The sequence below is a fragment of the Pristiophorus japonicus genome, chromosome 3 (assembly GCF_044704955.1).
Source record: "Pristiophorus japonicus isolate sPriJap1 chromosome 3, sPriJap1.hap1, whole genome shotgun sequence".
In the NCBI taxonomy this organism is placed as follows: Eukaryota; Metazoa; Chordata; class Chondrichthyes; family Pristiophoridae; genus Pristiophorus; species Pristiophorus japonicus.
This window is the reverse complement of record NC_091979.1, coordinates 257,964,620-257,988,086: the sequence shown is the minus strand read 5'-3', so window position 1 is coordinate 257,988,086 and position 23,467 is coordinate 257,964,620. Positions and strand designations below refer to the sequence as shown.

The 23,467-nt window shown below is 44.8% G+C and overlaps 1 protein-coding gene across 1 annotated transcript in view; it reads right to left on the bottom strand.

Moving 5' to 3' along the window:
• shtn1 (shootin 1) overlaps positions 1-23,467 on the bottom strand; it is a 116,858-nt gene that overhangs the window by 34,973 nt on the left and 58,418 nt on the right. Inside the window, exons 5-7 of the mRNA XM_070873968.1 lie at positions 18,290-18,467; positions 12,117-12,214; positions 8,707-8,788 (exon numbers count right to left, since the gene is read on the bottom strand). Of these exons, the coding sequence (XP_070730069.1) occupies positions 8,707-8,788; positions 12,117-12,214; positions 18,290-18,467 (358 nt within the window). The remainder of the gene's footprint in view (positions 1-8,706; positions 8,789-12,116; positions 12,215-18,289; positions 18,468-23,467) is intronic.

The following is a 23,467-nucleotide window of genomic DNA, read 5'->3' as shown; positions in this document are numbered from 1 at the left end:
TGCCCAGGTCCTAAGCAAGTTCCCCTCGCTGTTCGAACCAGGCATCAGGAAGTTCCAAGGAGCAAAGTGCAGATCCATTTGATTCCGTGGGCGCGACCCATCCATCACAAGCTGAGAGTGATACCTTACATGATGAGAGTGGGTGGAGATCGAGCTGGACAGGCTGCAATGAGAGGGCGTCATTTTGCCGATCGAATTCAATGAGTGGGCCAGTCCGATCATTCCAGTCCTCAAGGTAGACGGCACCATCAGAATTTGTGGTGATTACAACATAACTATCAATCGTTTCTCGCTGCACGATCAATACCCGCTACCAAAGGCAGATGACCTATTTGTGACGCTGGCGGGAGGGAAAACTTTCACGAAGCTGGACTTGACCTCGGCCTACATGATGCAGGAGCTGGAGGAATCTTCGAAAGGCCTCACCTGCATCAACAGGCACAAAGGTCTTTTCGTTTAAAACAGATGTCCGTTTGGGATTCGATCGGCCGCGGCAACATTCCAGAGGAACATGGAAAGCTTGCTGAAGTCGGTCCCACGCACCGTGCTCTTCCAGGACGACATCTTGGTTACAGGTCGGGACACCGTCGAGCACCTGGAGAACCTGGAGGAGGTTCTTAGTCGGCTTAATCATGTGGGGCTCAGGCTAAATCGCTCGAAGTGCATTTTCCTGGCACCTGAAGTGGAGTTCCTGGGGAGAAGAATCACGACGGATGGCATCAGGCCCACCAACTCGAAGACGGAGGTAATCAAGAACGCACCAAGACCACAGAATGTGACGGAGCTGCGGTCGTTTCTAGGACTCCTGAACTATTTTGGTAACTTCTTACTGGGTCTTACCACCTTGTTAGAACCCCTGCACGCTTTACTGCATAAGGGAGATGAATAGGTATGGGGTAAAAGCCAAGAAAATGCCTTTGAGAAAGCTAGGAAGCTGTTATGTTCAAACAAATTGCTTGTGTTGTACAATCCATATAAACGTTTGGTACTAGCATGTGATGCGTCGTCGTACGGGGTCGGGTGTGTATTGCAATAAGCTAATGAATTTGGGAAATTGCTACCAGTTGCTTATGCATCCAGAAGTGTGTCTAAAGCCGAGAGGGCCTACAGTATGATCGAAAAAGAAGCGTTAGTGTGTGTTTACGGGGTAAAGAAAATGCATCAATATCTGTTCGGGCTCAAATTTGAATTGGAAACCGGCCATAAGCCGCTTATATCCCTCTTTACTGAAAATAAGGGGATAAATAAATACGAATGCATCAGTCGGCATTCAGAGATGGGTGCTCACGTTCTCTGCATAGAACTACACCATCCGCCACAGGCCAGACACAGAAAATTGTGCCAATGCTCTCAGTAGACTACCATTGCCCACCACCAGGGTGGAGATGGCACAGCCCGCAGATTTAGTCATGGTAATGGAAGCATTCGAGAGTGAGCAATCACCTGTTACTGCCCAACAGATTAGAACCTGGACGAGCCAGGACCCCTTACTGTCCTTAGTAAAAAACTATGTGCTCCACGGGAGTTGGTCGAGTGTCCCGTTAGAGATGCAGAAAGAAATAAAACCCTACCAGCAAAAATGAAATGTCGATACAAACAGACTGCTTCCTATGGGGCAATCGGGTGGTTGTGCCAAAAATGGGCAGCGACACTTTCATTCGTGATCTCCACAGTACCCACCCAGGCATTGTAATGGTGAAAGCGATAGCCAGATCCCACGTGTGGTGGCCCGGTATCGATGCAGAGTCCTGTGTGCACAAATGTATTACATGTTCCCAGTTAAGCAATGCACCCAGAGAGGCGCCACTAAGTTTATGGTCTTGGCCCTCCAAACCGTGGTCTAGGGTTCATGTCGACTATGCAGGCCCATTCTTGGGAAAAATGTTTTTAGTGGTTATAGATGCGTACTCCAAATGAATTGAATGTGCGATAATGTCGGCAAGCGCGTCTGCTGCCATCATTGAAAGCCTATGGGCCATGTTTGCCACGCACGGCCTGCCTGATGTCCTTGTGTCCTTGTACCAGTGCCGAATTCAAGGAATTTATGACCCGCAATGGGGTCAAACATGTCACGTCTGCCCCGTTTAAGCCAGCATCCAATGGTCAGGCAGAACGAGCAGTTGAAACAATCAAGCAGAGCTTGAAAAGGGTAACTGAAGGCTCACTGCAGACTCGCTTATCCCGAGTCCTGCTTAGTTACCGCACAAGACCCCACTCACTCACCGGGGTCCCTCCCGCTGAACTGCTCATGAAAAGGGCACTTAAGACAAGGCTCTCGTTAGTCCACCCTGATCTACACGAACAGGTAGAGAACAGGCGGCGTCAACAGAATACATTCAGATTCAGGTGAATTTATAATGGGGAACAAAGAAATGGCAGACCAATTGAACAAATACTTTGATTCTGTCTTCACAAAGGAAGACTCAAATAACCTTCCGGAAATACTAGGGGACCGAGGGTCTAGTGAGAAGAAGGAACTGAAGGAAATCTTTATTAGGCGAGAAATTGTGTTAGGGAAATTAATGGGATTGAAGGCCAATAATAGTGGATGCATTGGTGATCATTTTCCAACAGTCTATCGACTCTGGATCAGTTCCTATGGACTGAAGGGTAGCTAATGTAACACCACTTTTTAAGAAAGGAGGAAGAGAGAAAACAGGTAATTATAGACCGATTTTAGCCTGACATCGGTAGTGGGGAAAATGTTGGAATTAATTATTAAAGATGAAATAGCAGCGCATTTGGAAATCAGTGACAGGATCGGTTCAAGTCAGCGTGCATTTATGAAAGGGAAATCAGGCTTGACAAATCTTCTGGAATTTTTTGAGGATGTAACTAGCAGAGTGGACAAGGGAGAACCAGTGGATGTGGTGTACTTGGACTTTCAAAAGGCTTTTGACAAGGTCCCACACAAGAGATTGGTGTGCAAAATTAAAGCACATGGTATTGGGGGTAATGTACTGATGTGGATAGAGAACTGGTTGGCAGACAGGAAGCAGAGAGTCGGGATAAACGGGTCCTTTTCAGAATGGCAGGCAGTGACTAGTGGAGTGCCACAGGGCTCAGTGCTGGGACCCCAGCTATTTACAATATACATCAATGATTTAGATGAAGGAATTGAATGTAATATCCAAGTCTACAGATGACACTAAGCTGGGTGGCAGTGTGAGCTGTGAGGAGGATGCGAAGAGGCTGCAGGGTGATTGGACAAGTTAGTTGAGTGAGCAAATGCATGGCAAATGCAGTATAATGTGGATAAATGTGAGGTTATTCACTTTGGGGGCAAAAACACAAAGGCAGAATATTATCCGAATGGTGGCAGATTAGGAAAAGGGGAGGTGCAACGAGACCTGGGTGTCATGGTACATCAGTCAATGAAAGTTGTCATGCAGGTACAGCAGGTGGTGAAGAAGGCAAATGGTATGTTGGCCTTCATAGCTAGGGGATTTTAGTATAGTAGCAGGGATGTCTTACTGCAGTTGTACAGGGCCTTGGTGAGGCCTCACCTGGAATATTGTGTTCAGTTTTGGTCTCCTAATCTGAGGAAGGACATTCTTGCTATTGAGGGAGTGCAGCGAAGGTTCACCAGATTGATTCCCGGGATGGCAGGACTGACATATGAGGAGAGACTGGATCGACTGGGCCTGTATTCACTGGAATTTAGAAAGATGAGGGGGGATCTCGTAGAAACATATAAAGTTCTGACGGGACTGGATAGATTAGATGCAGGAAGAATGTTCCCAATGTTGGAGAAGTCCAGAACCAGGAGACACAGTTGAAGGATAAGGGGTAAGCCATTTAGGACTGAGATGAGGAGAAACTTCTTCACTCAGAGAGTTGTTAACCTGTGGAATTCTCTACCGCAGAGAGTTGTTGATGCCAGTTCATTGGATATATTCAAGAGGGAGTTAGATATGGCCCTTACGGCTAAAGGGATCAAGGGGTATGGAGAGAAAATGGGAAAGGGGTACTGAGGTGGATGATCAGCCATGATCTTATTGAATGGTGGTTCAGGCTCAAAGGGCCGAATGGCCTACTCCTGCACCTATTTTCTATGTTTCTATATCATGAACGCGCAAATGTGTCACGTGAAATTGAAGTAAATGTATTTGTGTTGAACTATGGACAAGGTCCCAAGTGGATTGCTGGCACTGTTTTGGCCAAAGTGGGAAGTAGGGTGTTTGTAGTCAAACTCGCAAATAGACTCACCTGCAGAAAACACTTGGACCAAACCAAACTCAGAATTACGGACTATTCAGAACAACCCACAATAGACTCTATGTTTTTCGACTCTCCAACACACACACAAGTGACAACTGACCCAGCGGTTGACCACGAAGCAGAACCCATCACCCACAGCAGCCCAGCAAGGCTCACCACCCCCAGCAGCCCAGCGAAGGCCCAACAAACGACTCACCAAAACCAGCATTTGCACCGAGACGATCAACCAGGGAAAGGAAGGCCCCAGATTGACTCACATTGCAAATACTTACAATATTGACTTGGGTGGTGGGGTGGGGGAGTGTTGTTATGTATGTAAACATGTTGACCTTCATTGCAAGAGGATTTGCGTACAGGAGCAAGGATATCTTACTACAGCTTTACAGGGCCTTGGTGAGACCGCACCTGGCGTATTGTGTGCAGCTTTGGCCTCCTTACCTAAGAAAGGATATACTTGCCATAGAGGGAGTGCAGCAAAGGTTCATCAGACTGATTCCTGGGATGGCAAGACTGTCATATGAGGAGAGGATTGGGTCAACTTGGCCTGTATTCACTAGAGTTTAGAAGAATGAGAGGGGATCTCATTGAAATGTATAAAATTATGACTGGGGTGGATAGACTGGATGTGGGGAGGATGTTTCCCCTGTCTGGGAAGTCTAGAACAAGGGGTCACAGTCTCAGGATACGGGGTAGGAAATTTAGGACCGAGATGAGGAGAAATGTTTTCATTCAGAGGGTGCTGAACCTATGGAATTCTCTACCACAGAAGACTGTGGGGGGAAAGTCACTGAATATATTTAAGAGGGAGATAGATAGATTCCTAGAAACAAAAGGCATCAAGGATATAGGGAAAAAGCAGGAATATGATGTTGAGATAGACATTCAGCCATGATCATATTGAATGGCGGTGCAGACTCAAAGGGCCAAATGGCCTACTACTGCTCCTATTTTCTATGTTTCTAATTTGAGGGACAGGTCCTAAAAGGTCAAGAACAGTTTTATTCAATGCTTATCGATGGACATCTGAAGTGTGCATCACAATTTGTTTGTTATTGTAATCATGCTAAGCGATTTACTACAGGTTCTGTTTTTAGTTCTGGACCAATTTATGAAGCTTTATGACTTACATAAGAACATAAGTACACAATAAATAGGAGCAGGAGTAGGCCAATTGGCCCCTCAAGCCTGCTCCGCCAGTCAATAAGATCATGGCTGATCTGATCATGGACTCAGCTCCACTTCCCTGCCCGCTCCCATAACACTTTACTCCCTTATCGATCAAAAATCTGTCTATCTCCATCTTAAATATATTCAATGGCCCAGCCTCCACAGTTCTCTGGGGCAGAGAATTCCATAGACTTACAACGCTCTGAGAGAAGAAATATCTCCTCATCTCAGTTTTAAATGGGCGGCCCCTTATTCTACGTCTCCTAGTCTTAGTTTCCTCTATGTGGAAATATCCTCTCTGCGGAAATATCCTTTCTGCATCCACCTTGTCGAGCCCTCTCATTATCTTATAAGTTTCAATAAGATCACCTCTCATTCTTCTGAACTCCAATCTGTATAGGCCCAACCTTTCTTCATAAGTCAACCCCCTCATCTCCGGAATCAACCTAGTGAACCTTCTCTGAACAGCCTCCAATGCAAGTATATCCTTCCTTAAATATGGAGACCAAAGCTGCACGCAGTACTCCAGGTGTGACCTCACCAATACCCTGTACAGTTGTAGCAGGACTTCTCTGCTTTTATACTCTATCCCCCTTGCAATAAAGGCCAACATTCCATTTGCCTTCCTGATTACTTGCTGTACCTGCATATTCACTTTTTGTGTTTCATGCCCAGCAGCACTTTGCAATTTTTCTCCACTTAATTTATAAGTTGCTTTTCTATTATTTCTGCCAAAGTGGTAACTTCACATTTTCCCACATTATACTCCATCTGCCAAATTTTTGTCCACTCACTTATATATCCCTTTGCAGATTTTTTGTATTCTCCTCACAATTTTCTTTCCCACCCATATTTGAATCATCAGCAAACTTGGCTACATTACATTTGGTCCCTTCATCCAAGTCATTAATATAGATTGTAAATAGTTGAGGACCCAGTACTGATCCCTGCGGCACCCCACTAGTCACTGTTTGCCAAAGGGAAAATGACCCATTTATCCTGACTCTCTGTTTTCTGTTAGTTAGTTAGCCAATCCTCTATCCAGGCTAATATATTACCCCCAACCCCGTGAGCTTTTATCTTGTGCAGTAAACTCTTATGTGGCACCTTATCGAATGCCTGCTGGAAATCCAAATACACCACATCCACTGGTTCCCCCTTATCCACCCTGCTCGTTACGTCCTCAAAGAGCTCCAGCAAATTTGTCAAACATGATTTCCCTTTCATAAAACCATGCTGACTCTGCTTGATTGAATTATGCTTTTCCAAATGTCCCGCTACTGCTTCCTTAATAATGGACCCCAGCATTTTCCCAATGACAGATGTTAGGCTAACTGGTCTATAGTTTTCTGCTTTTTGTCTGCCTCCTTTTTTAAATAGGGGTGTTATATTTGCGGTTTTCCAATCTGCTGGGACCGCCCCAGAATCCAGGGAATTTTGGTAGATTACAACCAATGCATCCACTATCTCTGCAACCACTTCTCAAGACTCTAGGATGTAAGTCATCAGGTCCAAGGGACTTGTCCACCTTTTGTCCCATTATTTTACCTAGTACTACTTCATTAGTGATAGTGATTATGTTAAGTTCCTCCCTCCCTATAGCCCCATTGATTATCCACTATTGGGATGTTTTTAAGTGTCTTCTACTGTGAAAACCGATACAATGTCTCTGCCATTTCCCTGTTCTCCATTATTAATTTCCCAACTCATTCTCCAGAGGACCAACATTTACTTTAGCCACTCTTTTCCTTTTTATGTACCTGTAGAAACTCTTACTATCTGTTTTTATTTTTCGTGCTAATTTACTTTCATAATCTATCTTCCCTCTCAATCATTTTTCTAGCCGCACTCTGCTGGCTTAAAGAAATTTCCCCAATCCTCTGGCCTCCCACTAGTCTTGGCCACATTGTATGCCCTTGTTTTCAATTTGATACCATCCCTTATTTCCTTAGTTAGCCATGGATGGTTATCCCTCTTACAGTCTTTCCTTCTCATTGGGATATATTTTTGTTGCGAGTTATGAAATATCTCCTTAAATGTCTGCCACTGCTCATCAACCGTCCCACACTTTAATCTATTTTCCCAGTCCACTTTAGCCAACTCTGCCCTCATACCTTTGTTGTCTCCTTTATTTAAGATTAGGTTTGAGAACCAACTTTCTCACCCTCGAACTGAATTTGAAATTCAACCATATTATGGTCACTCATTCCTAGAGGATCCTTTACTACGAGATCAATTATTAATCCTGTCTCATTACACAGTACTAGATCTAAGATAGCCTGCTCCCTGGTTGGTTCCGCAATGTACTGTTCAAGGAAACTATCCCGGATGCACTCTATGAATTCTTCCTCAAGGCTATCCTGGCCAATTTGCTTTGTCCAATCAATATGAAGGTAAAAATCACCCATGATTATTGCTGTTCCTTTATTACAAGCCTCCATTATTTCTTGACTTATTAGTTACTCCTCCAACAAATGTTATGGTTAAAAGGGCAAAGTTTTCCTCTTCCCCAATGCCACAGAGATTTAGGGAAGCAATATGCTGTGTACACATTTTACATGTTTGAGTGCATGCAAATGAGTGACACTTTTTCAGCCTTTAAAAGGAGAACAATTACTAAAACTCTAGACTACAGGCATCAAAGCAACTGAAATAAGAGAGAAATTTGCGGCTGTAATCACGCAATGTAATGACACGAGGTAAATAGTTGTCAAAGTTTACATATGTGAAACTCTTGTGAAGGAAAGTGATTGTAAAATGTTGAGTAGTAAAATATTAGAGATACAAATTATGATGACAGACAGATATTTACAAAACAACAATGGACATCTAGTAGTAATTAAAAGCTCGGGTTATATCGAAAAGTTCAGGTGGTTGCTGAATAATACATTGCTGAAATCAAATCTGTGCCTTTAAAAAAAATAATGTTGATACATTGTGGAGGTCAGAAGAATGGCTTATTCCATTTTGGTGTTTTTAGTGCCAAATGATCTTGAGGCAAACACAAATGGCCAATGTAATCTGTGTTACTGACTGAGAACGTTGTCAACAGTGAAAGATTAACGATTAGGCAACAGTCACAGTACGTTTACACACTAATAATTCACAGTTGAATATTACAAAATAACTCCACATATACAGGATTGAAGATAAATGACTGATTTGTATCTAGTGTTGCTATTGCTAAAACTCAAACACTTTACAACATCATTTCGCAAGTATAATTACATTTTTGTTCAGAAAATCAGTAGTTGTTATATCTCTAATTTAACAATCATTGTTTAGTTTGATGGGTTTATCAGAAAAAAGAAGTAAAACCTTTATTGTACTTGGCCAGAACTTGATTTTGCTTCTCAACTTCAACAGCCAGATCAATATTTCTCTGTTCTTCCTTTTGTAGCTAGAAATAATAATAAAAATACATTGTATTACACTAAATACAAGCATACTTAAGTATTAGAACTTACTTAAATCCACTTAATTAAAAGTATATTGGGTAACTTTATTAAAATATTAATCAGTCTTTTTCAGTGAGGATTCAAGGATGAACATTATCTGCTCTACGTCCCATGTAGATATTTAGTAAAATAGGAGTAGGCCATTCAGCCTTTGAGCCTCTTCAGCCTTTCAGAAAATGGCTGATCTGTGCTTCAACTCCATTTTATTGGGTACGGTAGCCAAGTGGTTATTTTACTGGACCAGTAATCCAGAGGCCCGAACTAATGATCCAGAGATGTGAGTTCAAATCCCACCATGTCAGCTGGGGAATTTAAATTCAGTTAATTAAATAAATCTGGAATTAAAAAGCTAGTGTCAGTAATGGTGACCATGAAACTACCGGAAAAACTTATCTGGTTCACTAATGTCCTTTAGGGCAGGAAAGCTGCTGCCCTTACCCGGTCTGGCTTACTTGTGACTCCAGACCCACGGCAATGTCGTTGACTCTTAACTGCCCTCTGAAATGGCCCAGTAAACCACTCAGTTGTCTCGAGGGCAATTAGGGATGGGCAATAAATGCTGGCCTTGCCAGTGATGCCCACATCCCTGAACAAATTAAAAAAATATATATATCTACCTTTGTTCTGTATTCCACCTTGATACCTTAACTAACAAAAACTCAGTCTTAAATTCCAATTGACTCAGCATCTATAGCTTTTCGGGAAAACACAGACACACACTTCTCCATATATTACAGATTCACAAGTTAATTTTTAAAAAACTCACTATATACCAATCTGCTGAAACATAACCCAATCTTTCAAGTACTGACTAACCTGCTCTCTTATAGCCTGCCATTTCTGTATTTATTTCATTATATACTTGCTTACTTTGAGCTAGCTGAACAGCAGTTACCAATCGTTGCTCTTTTCGTTACTGTGTTCCACCCATATGTCTTCTGCTATTTTCCCTCCTGGTGTTAAACCCATCTTTTTGTTAGTGATTATCCTCTGATCAATAATGTCAGCACTCCATCTAGCTTAATTGGTCTGTCTTTAAGAAATATTCAATGTCCTCTTAGCTCTGTCTCTGTCATCTTCTGTTCACAGCCGTGATCCTGAGATGTCAATAACGTCAATATTTTCACCAGCTATGTATATCGCAAACTCAATTTGAAGTTACAAAATGGAATTGATGGCAGCGTTGCAACATTAACAAGAGCAAACCACATTCAGAAGAAAACCGAAGATGATACATTAAAATATTATGAATGATGACATTTAGGTTTTTTTTGTTGCATCAATAGAATAGATTCTTCTATTAATCTAGCCACACTTTTATCTGCAGACAAATGCACTGACATCAATTTCTGCTATGCTATTGATGCTAAATAGGTAAAATTGCATTAAACTTCCCTTTTATATAGCACCTTTCACAAACTCAGGATGTCCCAAAGCACTTTACAGCCAATGAAATACTTTTGAAGTGTAGTCACTGTTGTAATGTAGGAAAACGCGACAACCAATTTGCGCACAGCAAGGTCCAAACAAACAGATTCCTCAACCAACATAATTAAACACCTTATCTGGTCATATATCTCATTGACAAGATAAGGGGCCCAAGTTTCCACAAGAAAAAAAACGGGCGCCCCTCCGAGCTGGGCGCCCGTTTTTCGCGCCTAAAACGGCGCCTAAAAAAATCCTCGGTATTCTCCACCGACTTACAGGTCCTGTGGCACTCAGCGCAGCCGGCACGAGCTGTGGGGGGGGGGCGGAGTCAGGTCCCTGCACTGAAAACAGTGTCGGGACCTCTGCACATGCGCGCTACAGTCGGCACGCAAGTGCAGTAGCTCCAGGTGCCGAACTGTGTGGGAGGGACCCGAAGCACGCAGCCCCTAGCCCTGGCCCAATGGCCTCACTGGGGCTGTGTGAATGAGGCTCCTCCCACGGCCAGCTCCTGCTCCCCGCCCGACCAGACCCGACACTCGCTCCCCACCCCCCCGCCTCCGGACCAGACCCGACACTCACTCCCCCCCCCCCCCGCTGACCCGACCCGACCCGAGACCCGCTCCCCCCCACCCCCCCCCGCCCCGACAACCGAGACCCGACACCCGCTCCCCCCCCCCCCCCCGCCCCGACACCCGCTCCCCGCCCCGACCCGACAACCGACACCCGCTCTCCCTCCCCCCGCCCCGACCCGACCCGACACCCGCTCCCCCCCCGACCTGACACCCGCTCCCCCCCCGACCTGACACCCGCTCCCCCCCCGACCTGACACCTGCTCCTGTCCTCTCCCCCCCCTCCCTCCCCCTCCCCCTCCCTCTCCCCCTCCCTCCCTCTCCTCTCTCCCTCTCTCCCCACTCTCCCTCCCTCCCTCTCTCTCCGCTCTCCCTCCCTCTCTCTCTCCCCGCTCTCCCTCTCTCTCTCTCTCTCTCCCTCCCTCCCTCGCTCAGCTGCACGAACGCTGCAGAATTCTCCCTGGCTGAAGCACTTTCACACAGGTAGGAAGATGGTTTATTTAATCTTTTCTTGGCTTATAAATGTTTATTCAGGTTGGATTTATTTGTATAATATTTGTCGAAGTATAAATAAGGATTTATTGTCAAATTTAATGAGTTCCCTTCCCCCCCACCTCGTTCCGGACGCCTAATTTGTAACCTGCGCCTGATTTTTTAATGTGTAGAACAGGTTTTTTCAGTTCTACAAAAATCTTCACTGGCTCCATTCTACTTTAGTTTGGAGTACGTTTTCACTGTGGAAACTTTCAAATCAGGCGTCAGTGGCCGGACATGCCCCCTTTTGAAGAAAAAATTCTGTTCTAAACTAGAACTGTTCTACCTGACTAGAACTGCAGAAAAAAAAATGTGGAGAATTGCGATTTCTAAAATAGTCCGTTCTCCACCAGTTGCTCCTAAAAATCAGGCGCGAATCATGTGGAAACTTGGGCCCAATGTGTTTAATTATGTTGGTTGAGGAATAAATAATAGCCAGAACACCAAGGGAACTCCCTTACTCTTCATCAAAAAGTGCATGGGATAGTTCACGTCCACCTGAGAGGGCAGCACTCCCTCAAGTGCAACATTGAAGTGTCAGTTTAGATTATATGCTCAAATCTCTGGAGTAGGGCTTGAACCTGCTGACTCAAAGGTGAGAGTGCTACCACTGAATTAAGGCTGACACTACTCCACTAAAAAAATCCAGAATAATATACACTAATAAAATTGCGACCATAATTATTTCAAGTATCTTTCATTATTTGACAGTAAAATGTCTTTTGCATTTGATACTTACTTTATCAGTCAAGGCTTCCCATTGACCTCTCAGATTTTCCAACTGAAAAGATAGCTGTTTCTTCTCTTCCAGTGTTGATAGCAGTTTGTCTTGAAACTCTATGTTATAGAAATATTTTAAGTCACATAAATGGCAGCTTTCTTTTCTTACTTTATAATTGTTGGTGAACCTTTACACTGGTCAGAATGAGGGATCTCAGTGCAGAGGAAAGGAACAGTGTTAGCATTGCACATTTCCAGATTGGGTATGTGTGGGTTAGATCCAGAATAAAATTCTATGCAATTTGCTCCAAGAATGGGCCGTAACCCAAACCAAAAGCACAACTTACTTTACCGTGATAAATGTAGCCATTCCTGTACCAGTCATTTTTGCAAACTAAGAGTGTTGTACATTAGATATACCAATTTGAGATCAGTAACTATTCAGTGATGTGGAACTGGGACAGTCCAGTTACCACGAGCTCCATATTGCTGTTTGGCCACAGAAAATGTGCAGCAGCATCCAAATTCTGATTCAATTTTGTTATTACAGGATAAAAGTTACTAACATTAAAGCAATTTAAAATGAAGTTTGTATACATCTTAATGGACCTCCTGGAAACGATTTAAAACCATATTATTTCCAGTATAGAAGCCATTGTGGTGTGAGAATAAGTCCTTGAGTCTCAGACAATTGATCCATATTTGTTTCAGTTTTCCCAAATTAAGTACAGCATGCAGTTTGTGTTGATACAAAGATGAAAATCAATCTCCGTTAAGATATAAACTAAGACCACAAATAAGTAAAATACTTTCCAAGAACGAGGACATATGGGCTGGATTTTTGGCTTTTTGCGTTTTGGCCCATTTCCGGGTGCAATTCGCGGTGGGGCCAAAAATTTAGCGCCGGGTTAATGTTAGCGCCAGAGCGAGGACGTTTCACCAAATGAAAATTCACGAGGGGCGTTAGCATTAACTCTGGCATTGCACCACACACTTTGTGCGCGGAGCCAAAAGTTCTGGCGCTGAAAAGAAATTGGCCGTTCTGCGCATGCGCAATTTTTTTTTCTTCCCATGCTTCTGGTCTGCTCTCCTGTCACAAACGCTAATGCAGGGCGCAGCCGCGCGCATGCACAATACAATTCGGGGCTGAATCAGCCATTTTACATTTGGATTTTGATCATGGAGGACGACGATTCCAGCGTGCCAGGCGATTTAGCCACGAGGCTAATGAAACTCTAGTAGGAGCTGTGGAAAGAAGATGGCAGGAGTTGTATCTACGAGGTGGATCTAGACCACTGCCATCGATATTTAAAAGGATTTGGAGGGAAATCGCTGAGGAGGTCTCTGCCTCAGACGCTGTGGTCAGGACTGGCACACAGTGCAGAAAGAAGTTTAATGATCTGACAAGGGTCGTCAGAGTGGGTACAATTTTAATTCATGCATTCCTTCATTACTTCAAGGATAAATCTGACATACTATTTGTTCTCATGCTGTTGGTGCCTCTCAGCACTCTGTGGGTTGCCTCCTGAAATGCATGACACATAGGTACGCTTAGTTCGGCACCCTATTTGCCATGAATGATCTTTACACATTATTAATGTTGCTTTCTGAGATCTCATAAGATGGCTCCCTACTTCGATGTCCTCCTGATGACCCATGTGCAACTTCCAAGGCCATTAAACAGAGGACTCTATTACATTCAGATAGTATGGTATAAGTGCTTTGGTGGCTATCTGTGCCACAAGAGCAGATGGAGCCTCTTGTAACCATTCCATTTTTATCTGTGCAGGCCAAGAATTCTCTTAATTGCCACGAGCAGGTGCAGACAGGCGGCGGTCCGTCTCAGACCCTGCTACTCGCCGACATCGAGGACAGAGTGGCAGGCCTCATCGGCATGACTGGTCAGGCAGCTGCCACTGGGGGCGCTGACCTCCGCTCGGATACTAAGGGCAAGTTCTGCAGTGCTCTGGACTGGGTTGGGGCAATGTCCTGTACACTCCCTGGGATAGGTTGGGGTAATGTCCTGCAGTGTCTCTGGACTAGATATAATGGAGTATCGGCGGTCCTTCAAATGAGCCTGTGCTATGCGACCTTCCTCATGTCACCCTTCCCCCTCCCCTGCAGCTAACCATTCGTCTGTTGCTTTCTACTTCCAGATGACCAGCCACAGGTGCAACATCCCTCAAGGGACCACTCCATGTCAGGCCACCATCTGGAGGAGGAGGAAGAGGAGGATAGCGGTGAACCGACTCCGCCGCAGCATCAATCGACCCTGTTCCACCACCAGCACTCAGCTCCTCTGAGGACGACGTGACATTTTCGAGGTTCAATGAAATAGAGGCTCCTGGGACCAGCGGTGTGCAGCAACGCAGTGCTGGGGTTGAATCCCACATGCCATCTCTCCGGAGGGCGAGTCGGCAAAGTTGGTCTGCTGACGGACAGGCAGACGTGGAACTGGACATGGTGGGAATGTCCAGGGAGAGCATCCAGGTCAGCCGTCAGCTCCTTGATGCCTTGGGTAGGATTCTCATGAGCATCGACAGTCTGAAAGCGACCATTACGGAAGTAGGGTCGCAGATTATCGGTGCAAGCCGTGATACCAGCGAGGCCATCAATGCCCACAGGAGGCTGGTGGCCTCCAGCAGTGGAGTCCTGGAGAGTGTGGTGTGAACCGTTGCAGAATATGGCACATCACAGGCACAAGTTCTGCTTCAGCTTGGGCGGGTGATGCAGTCCATGCCTGCTGCCATATTCTGCGTTCCCCACTGTTATACCCAAACCACCTGCGTTCCCCACTGTTATACCCAAACCACCTGTGACTGGTGACATCGATGACAAGGCTCGCCAGGCAGAAGCCGGGCCTTCCACACCACGAGCTGTTCTAGTGCATCCCCAGACAGCGTCTCCATTGTCTCTCCCCCCAACACAGCAATGCTCTGGCAGCCTTGCTGCACGCCATCTTGGTGCCACTTTGAGTCAGAGCAGCAGGCAAAGGAGGGTGATAAGGGGAAGGGGGTAAACAATGGTGGGAAAAAATAATGGGCAGGATATGATGTTGCTGCACTATGTTGTTGATGCTGGATGCATTCTATGTTTTATGTTACAGTATTATTATGTTACAGATTATGTTAAACTATCACTGGATTATGTTGTTGTTAATGTTGTTGAATTATCACACTGCTGGATGCAGCTCATTTTATTTTATTTAAGTCTCATAATAAAGGTTACAAAGTTTACAATGTTACAATGTTTAATATTTTTTTTGTTCACCTGAATTATTCTTGTGTAGTGTCTCATTTGCAGGATAAGAGGGGGAATAGTCAACATGGTGGGATAGAGTGGCCAGGCAACGCTCAAACGTGCCGTTCACTCTTCAAGCAAAGCGTTCAATTATGAGCTGCCGACGTAAGACTTTTGAAGCGGCGAAATCTCCACGAGACCTCCCCTGTGCGCCAGTGCAACCTTCGGCTGCCTGAGGAAAACAGTGCTTGAAGATCAGTCCCTTAAAACTGTCAGCAAGCTCATGATCTACAAGGCCGTAGTAATACCCGCCCTCCTGTATGGCTCAGAAACATGGACCATGTACAGTAGACACCTCAAGTCGCTGGAAAAATACTACCAGCGATGTCTCCGCAAGATCCTGAAAATCCCCTGGGAGGACAGACACACAAACATTAGCATCCTCGTCCAGGCCAACATCCCCAGCATTGAAGCACTGACCACACTTGATCAGCTCCGCTCGGCAGGCCACATAGCTCGCATGCCACACACGAGACTCCCAAAGCAAGCGCTCTACTCGGAACTCGTCCACAGCAAACGAGCCAAAGACGGGCGGAGGAAACGTTACAAGGACACCCTCAAAGCCTCCCTGATAAAGTGCGACATCCCCACTGATATCTGGGAGTCCCTGGCCATAGACCGCCCTAAGTGGAGGAAGTGCATTCGGGAGGGCGCTGAGCTCCTCGAGTATCGTCGCCGAGAGCATGCAGAAATCAAGCACAGGCAGCAGAAGGAACATGCGGAAAACCAGACTCCCCACCCACCCTTTCCCTCAATGACTATCTGTCCGACCTGTGACAGAGACTGTGGTTCTCGTATTGGACTGTACAGCCACCTAAGAACTTATGCTAAGAGTGGAAGCAAGTCTTCCTCGATTCCGATTGACTGCCTATGATGATGATGATTATGGTGGTGACATGGGTTCCTCGCCAGGCTCTTCTTCCTCATCTTCCTCCTCCTCCCTCCCTTTCTCCTGAGGTGGTCCTGCAGTCCCCAGTGGCAATTCCTGTCCCCTCATGGTGGCTAAGTTGTGTAGCATGCAGTACACCACAATGAACTCAGGGACCTGCTGAGGGGAATATTGCAGGCAGCCTCCAGAGTGGTCCAGGCATCGGAAGTGCTGCTTGAGCACTCCAATTGTCTGTTCGACGATATTGTGTGTGGCTGCACGGCTCTCTGTCCAAGGGTTCCGGAGAAGGGTCATGAGCCGGAGGTGAGGCCGTAACCTTTGTCCTCGAGCATCCAGCTCTGGCCTTGTGGTTGATGCTGGAACATGCGTGAGACACTGCTCTCACGCAAGATGAAAGCATCATGGATTCTGCCTGGATATTGGGCATTGACGGCCATGATGCAATGAGTATGGTCGCAGATGATCTGTACATTCATGGAGTGGAATCTCTTTCGGTTTCGGAAAATCTCAGCATTCTGTAAAGGTGCTCGCAGGGCGATGTGCGTACAGTCAAGGGCACCCTGAACCTTGGGGAGGCCAGCACATCATCCAAAACCTACAGCCCTCTCATTTTGGGTTTCCCTGGTCATTGGCAAGTTTATGAAATCCATTCTGTGTACAGTGCATTGGTCACCTGCCGAATGCAGCAATGTGTAGCGTGCTGCGAGATGGAGCATATGTCCCCCGTTGATGCTTGAAAGGAGCCGAGGGCATAGAAGGCAAATGCCACAGTCACCTTCACCTCGATGGGCTGTTGCTGCTGGTAGGCTATAGGTCTGCCTGTATGAGTTGGCATATATCTATGACCACCTCTTTTTGGAAGCACAGCCTTCTAACGCACTGTGCCTCAGAGAGCTGCAGGTATGAGCGATGTCCCCTGTAAACTCGTGGGGGGGGGTGGGGGGTAAGGCCTCCTCCCCATACGTCTGCGACCTCTTTGATTATGTTGCAAATAATCAACAATAAACCTTTTTCCACCTTGACACCGTATGGCAATAACAGCCAGGATTACTGGCTCCCGACCTAACATGGCCCCCATCTTTTAAAATGTCCCTAAATGTCCTTTATAAAACAAACTAGAAACTCACATAAACTTCACAATCAAAAGTATGCAGTAATGCAGAGTTCTTCTCCCAATCCTTTTAATCATGCACAGCTGCAACTTTCTCCTCCACTTTCAACATGGCGCCGTTAGCACCTAGTGCGCCCTGGGTCTGTCTGGTTTTTCTGGGCGGGTTCTCGGGCGGGCGCTAAATCGGGCGAAATACTACAAAGTTCCACCCAGGGGCGCTAGCACAGTGATACATGATGATTTTCGTCATCCCAACGGTCAAAACAGCGGCAGGGCGGGAAGTTTTAACACCATCGCAGAACCAGGCGAAAGTTCCGTCTGGGCATAAAATCTTGTGTGCCTCGTTTCACATACAAAAAAAAATTTTTTGCACCCTGCCGATTGGGGTGTAAATCAGCCGAAAATCCAGCCCCATAGAATCATAGAACAGTACAGCACAGAGGAGGCCATCGAGTTTGTACCGGTTCTTTTGAAGAGCAATCCAGTCCCCCGCTCTATCACCATACCCTGCAATTTTTTCTCCTTCGTGTATTTATCCAATTTTCTTTCGAAGGCTACTATTGAATCTGTATCCACCATCCTATCAGGCAGTGTATTCCAAATCCTAACCACTCATTGCGTAAAAAAGTTTCTCCTCATGTCGCCTTTGGTTCTTTTGCCAATCACCTCAAATCTGTGCCCTCTGGTTATCGCCCAGCAGTTTCTCTTTAGTTACTCTATCTAACTCTTTCATGATTTTAAACACCGCTATCAAATCTCCCCTTAGCCTTCTCTGCTTTAAGGAGAACCCCAGTTTCTCTAGTCTATCCGTGTAACTGTATTCCCTCATCCTTATTTTGAATAAATATGTCTCTATTTTAAATAAAGCAGCATTCTCTTTACAATAGCTCACCTTGGATTTGCTGCTGGCATTCAACTGAGGAACATCTGGCATCTTTGTCTAATGGTATACCGGCCACATCAATTGCTGAATTGCCATCCAAAGATAGTTCTATCGGGATAGTCTCTGTTCCCAGTTTCGCCATACACAACATGCTGATTCTTTTAAGAGACCTGTTGTCTTTATTCAGCTGAAAATGAGAATTTCTGAAAAAGTGAGTACAATTTCACTAAACACTGATCTTCAAAGTCATTTTCTTCCCAGAGATATTTTTTTCCTAAGTGTAGAACGAATTCAGCTTTGAAAGGATCAATATTCAGCTCACTGTTTTCATACATTACCATCAGATTTCCAATGGCATTGCTCAGGAAATGGAAATAAATGCCATCAGTGTTATTTCAATTGTTGATAAACTACTTGATTCCATAATATGGCATGAAATTATAAAGCACTTGGAGAAACATGAATTAATCAGGACCAATTAGCACAGATTTCTAAAAATATACTTGACCAATCTGCTAGAATTCTTTCAAGAAATAAAAGCGAGCATAGATAAAAGGAACGGCAGTGGTTTCCTAGAACACAACATATTTTTTTTAGATTGCTAGTTTCTCAGCTTGGGATGCAGTGAAGGAGAAACATAGAAACATAGAAATTTACAACGCAGAAAAAGGCCATTTCGGCCCATCGTGTCCGCGCCGGCCGACAAAGAGCCACACGGCCTTTGGTCAGCAGCCCTAAAGGTTACATATAAGCCTATGAATAATGACAGAAAGGCAAAGAGCACCCAGCCCAACTAGTCGGCCTCACACAACTGCGACAATGAAGAAGCTCATCAGGAGCCAGGGGTAGGGAAAATGGTGCCCAGGTCAGGGGAGGTGTCAGAGATGAGCATGTGAAACGAGCAGGTAGAGCATGAGGTCAAGGGGACAGTACACACACATAAATACACACCTTGTATTATACAGTTATAACATTGCATTTCGAAGCAAACGTTATGGGCCGTAATTTGTGGCTCCTACGGATGCATACAAGGTGCGCACGTGCGCATGTTCCAGGTTTAGGAATGCACTAAAACCCGGACCTTGCGATGTCAAGAATCTTCTAGCCTCATCCACTGCATCTCTGGGAGAGTTGGGCTATTTATCCAACTTCTGCCCAGCGAATACCCGTGAAATTCTTACACCTGGTAAAAGCAGGCATAAGGCCAGCGTGAGAGTTTAAAAAAACACAGAAAAATAAAATGTTATCAATACTTTATACATTTAAAAACCTAGGAAATAAGGTAAGTTTATTTTTAGCCACTTTAAAACATGCCAATTTATTTTTCAAAAAATTTAATTATTGTTTGAAATATTTAATTAAATGCCAGTTTAATTAATTTTAAATATGCAATGGTTTTTTTTATTTACTTGAAGTGTAGAGGTTTTTTGGGGGGTAATCCCATTCAAGCTTTATGGGGTTTCCGTACATACAGAATTCCCATAAGCATGAATGGGGATTCCCTGCTTTCATTCGTTGGGCTGGCCCACGTGATCCCAGGGGCGCTTGCGAACTGCCTGCGTCACTGAGATATGTGGGCCTCTTCCCGCGGGTACCCGGAGAGCCCAGACCACCAGGTACGCGGGCATTTTATTTGTGGATCGGAGGCATTTCCCTGCGGGAAGCCTCCGATTGCAAATTGAGGGCTAATATTGTTATTAGTAAATCTGAACAAAACCATTCATAACTTTCAAAGGAGACTGGGACATACATACACACACAGAGGTTACTCAATATTCCTTGGTGTATTGCATTGGGATTCGAGATCTATACATCTTAAAAGCTTACTCTCGATATTCCCAAAGAATGTGATGATAGTACACTTTAAAATAGTGAACAACTGCTCGAAGAACATGAAGATTGAAAAAGACTAAACCAAAATTGGTGAACTTAAGTTAGAGGAAAATATGTTTTTTTGGTGACATACAATCACTGCAGGAAAACAATCCACAGAAACCAACAAAAAAAAAAACACATGCCCCATGGCTCATTTACAACAGAAAGGAAGGTGGGATTAAGAGGGCCCCAAGGCTGCAATTGGGTGGAGCAGACACCACCAAATGTACATGAGGCCTGAAAACAAGCAACGGGGTTTCTAGGTGACTTCTTTGCCAGGTGGTAAACCTGGGAATTGGGTTTTAAACAGCTGATAAATGAGGCAAAACAGAATGGCGGTGGACAGAAAGGTATGCATCTGATGCCACCAATGGTGGGAGGCTGCAACTACAGCTTGAGAGGCAACTGTTTGCATCGTGAATTGCTATTATAAATGTTTACAGAGGCAGTTTAAATTGTGAATGTTAACTTAAAAATGTCAGCAAGAATCACGATAACAAAATAAAAGTTTGTCGACAGACAGTGCACATAGACGCAAAAGAAATTGTACATTTGTACACGATTTTCAAAAAAGGAGGGAGAAAGAAAACATGGAATTATAGACCGGTTAGCCTGACATCGGTGGTGGGATAAATGTTGGAATCAATTATTAAAGATGAAATAGCAGTGCATTTGGAAAGCAGTGACAGGATCGGTTCAAGTCAGCACGGATTTATGAAAGGGAAATCATGCTTGACAAATTTTCTAGAAATTTTTGAGGATGTAACTAATAGAGGGGACAAGGGAGAACCAGTGGATGTGGTGTATTTGGACTTTCAAAAGGCTTTTGACAAGGTCCAACACAAGAGATTAGCGTGCAAAATTAAAGCACATGGTAGTAGGGGTAATGTATTGATGTGGATAGAGAACTGGTTGGCAGACAGGAAGCAGAGAGTCAGGATAAACGGGTCCTTTTCAGAATGGCAGGCAATGACTAGTGGAGTGCTGCAAGGTTCAGTGCTGGGACCACAGCTCTTTACAATATACATCAATATTTTAGATGAAGGAATTGAGTGTAATATCTCCAAGTTTGCAGTTGACACTAAGATTGGTGGCGATGTGAGCTGTAAGGAGGATGCTAAGAGGCTGCAGGGTGACTAGGACAGATTAGATGAGTGGGCAAACGAGTGGCAGTTGCAGTATAATGTGGATAAATGTGGGGTGATCCACTTTAGTGGCAAAAACATGAAGGCAGAATATTATCTGAATGGCGGCAGATTAGGAAAAGGGAAGGTGCAACGAGACCTGGGTGTCATGGTACATCAGTCACTGAAAGTTGGTATGCAGGTACAGCAGGCGGTGAAGAAGGCAAATGGCACGTTGACCTTCATAGCGAGGGGATTTGAGTATAGGAGCAGGGAGGTCTTACTGCAGTTGTACAGGGCCTTGGTGAGGCCTCACCTGGAATATTGTGTTCAGTTTTGGTCTCCTAATCTGAGAAAGGGCATTCTTGCTATTGAGGGAGTGCAGCGAAGGTTCACCAGACTGATTCCCGGGATGGCAGGACTGACATATGAGGAGAGACTGGGTCGACTGGGTCTGTATTCACTGGAGTTTAGAAGAATAAGAGGGGTTCTCATAGAAATATATAAAATTCCGACGGGATTGGACAGGTTAGAGGCAGGAAGAATGTTTCGGATGTTGGGGAGTTCCAGAACCAAGGGTCACAGTCTCAGGATAAGGGGTAAGCCATTTAGGACCGAGATGAGGAGAAACTTCTTCTCTCAGAGAGTTGTTAACCTGTGGAATTCTCTACCGCAGAAAGTTGTTGAGGCCAGTTCATTCGATATATTCAAGAGGGAGTTAGATATGGCCCTTATGGCTAAAAGGATCAAGGGGTATGGAGAGAAAGCAGGAGAGTGGTACTGAGGTGAATGATCAGCCATGATCTTATTGAATGGTGGTGCAGGCTCAAAGGGCCGAATGGCCTACTCCTGCACCAAGTTTCTATGTTTCTATGATTCCTGTCAACTTTTTCCATCATTCATTTCTATGTCCACTTTTATAATGGAAACTGACTCTGTAAATTTGTCAAGCTGCAATTACACCCTCCTGCCAGTGATGGCACTGCAAATAGTGCAATTACCGAAGGACAAGTTGACAGTTTCTATTACAAATGGGCACATAGAAATTTATAATGGCAATATAAGGAGAAAAGACAGAGTGTATGACTAAAATGGGGATTGAATTAGTCTTGCATGTTCTGCTCAAATTATCTCCTGCAATGCCATGGACGATTGATACTGACTCCATCTCCCTCCCTGCTCTATTCAGCCCCAAGCTGAGCCTATGGCCCCATATCCTCTCCTTCACAAAGACCACCTACTTCCACTCCATGACATCCCCCGCCTCCATTCCTACCGCTGCCCATTTTCCATTTAAGCCCTCATCTATGACCTTGTCACCTAGTGACCTGATTTCCTGGCTGGTCTCCTATTCTCTTTCCTCTGTAAACTTCAGCTCTTCCAAAATACTGCCCCCTGTCATGTATTTGCTTCGTGGGTTCTTTGCTTAAGAATTCATAGCAACACATTGCTATTAAGAACTGGTTGGTTTATTAACAAAGGTTTAATAATCACACTACACATTACCAGTTCATCCACTAGGCTCACAACTGCATACTTCATCGTGGATAACCTAGACCCAACTGACTGGGGTTTTATGGTGCCTTGTGAGCATCACGTGACTGGCTAAGCCACTCACAATGCAACAGCTCTACAACCTGTGAGCATACTCACATGTGCATACTTACATACCCCAACATCTCAAATTTAAAATTCAATTCTTTGTGTTTAAATCTCTCCATGGCCTTGCCTCTCATTATCTCTGGAACCTCCTCCAGCATTCAAGCTACCCCCTTACAACCCTCCATTCCTCAGACCTCAGAATCTTGTGCATTCCCCTCTCCACTGGTGGCCAAGCCTACAAGACCCCTGGTCTGGAATTCCCTTCTTGAGCTCTTCCGCCTCTCCTCCTTCAAGACCATCCTTCAAGCCTATCTTTAAAACCCAAATCTTCAACCAAGCTTTAGGTCACCACCCCTAACATTTAGCTTGTGGATATGCCTTTAGCTGAAACGTGCAATTTTTCCCTAACTCCTCGGAGAATTGCGTCAGAATGTTCTTCTGTCTGTGTTAAAGGCACAATATAAATGTACATTGTTCACTGATGTATTATCTCTATCCATTATGATGCTCACAGTGAATCAGGGGATACAAGGTTTTACAACAATAGTGCTATTACTCTACGCAAGGCCAATGGTGGCATGTCAAA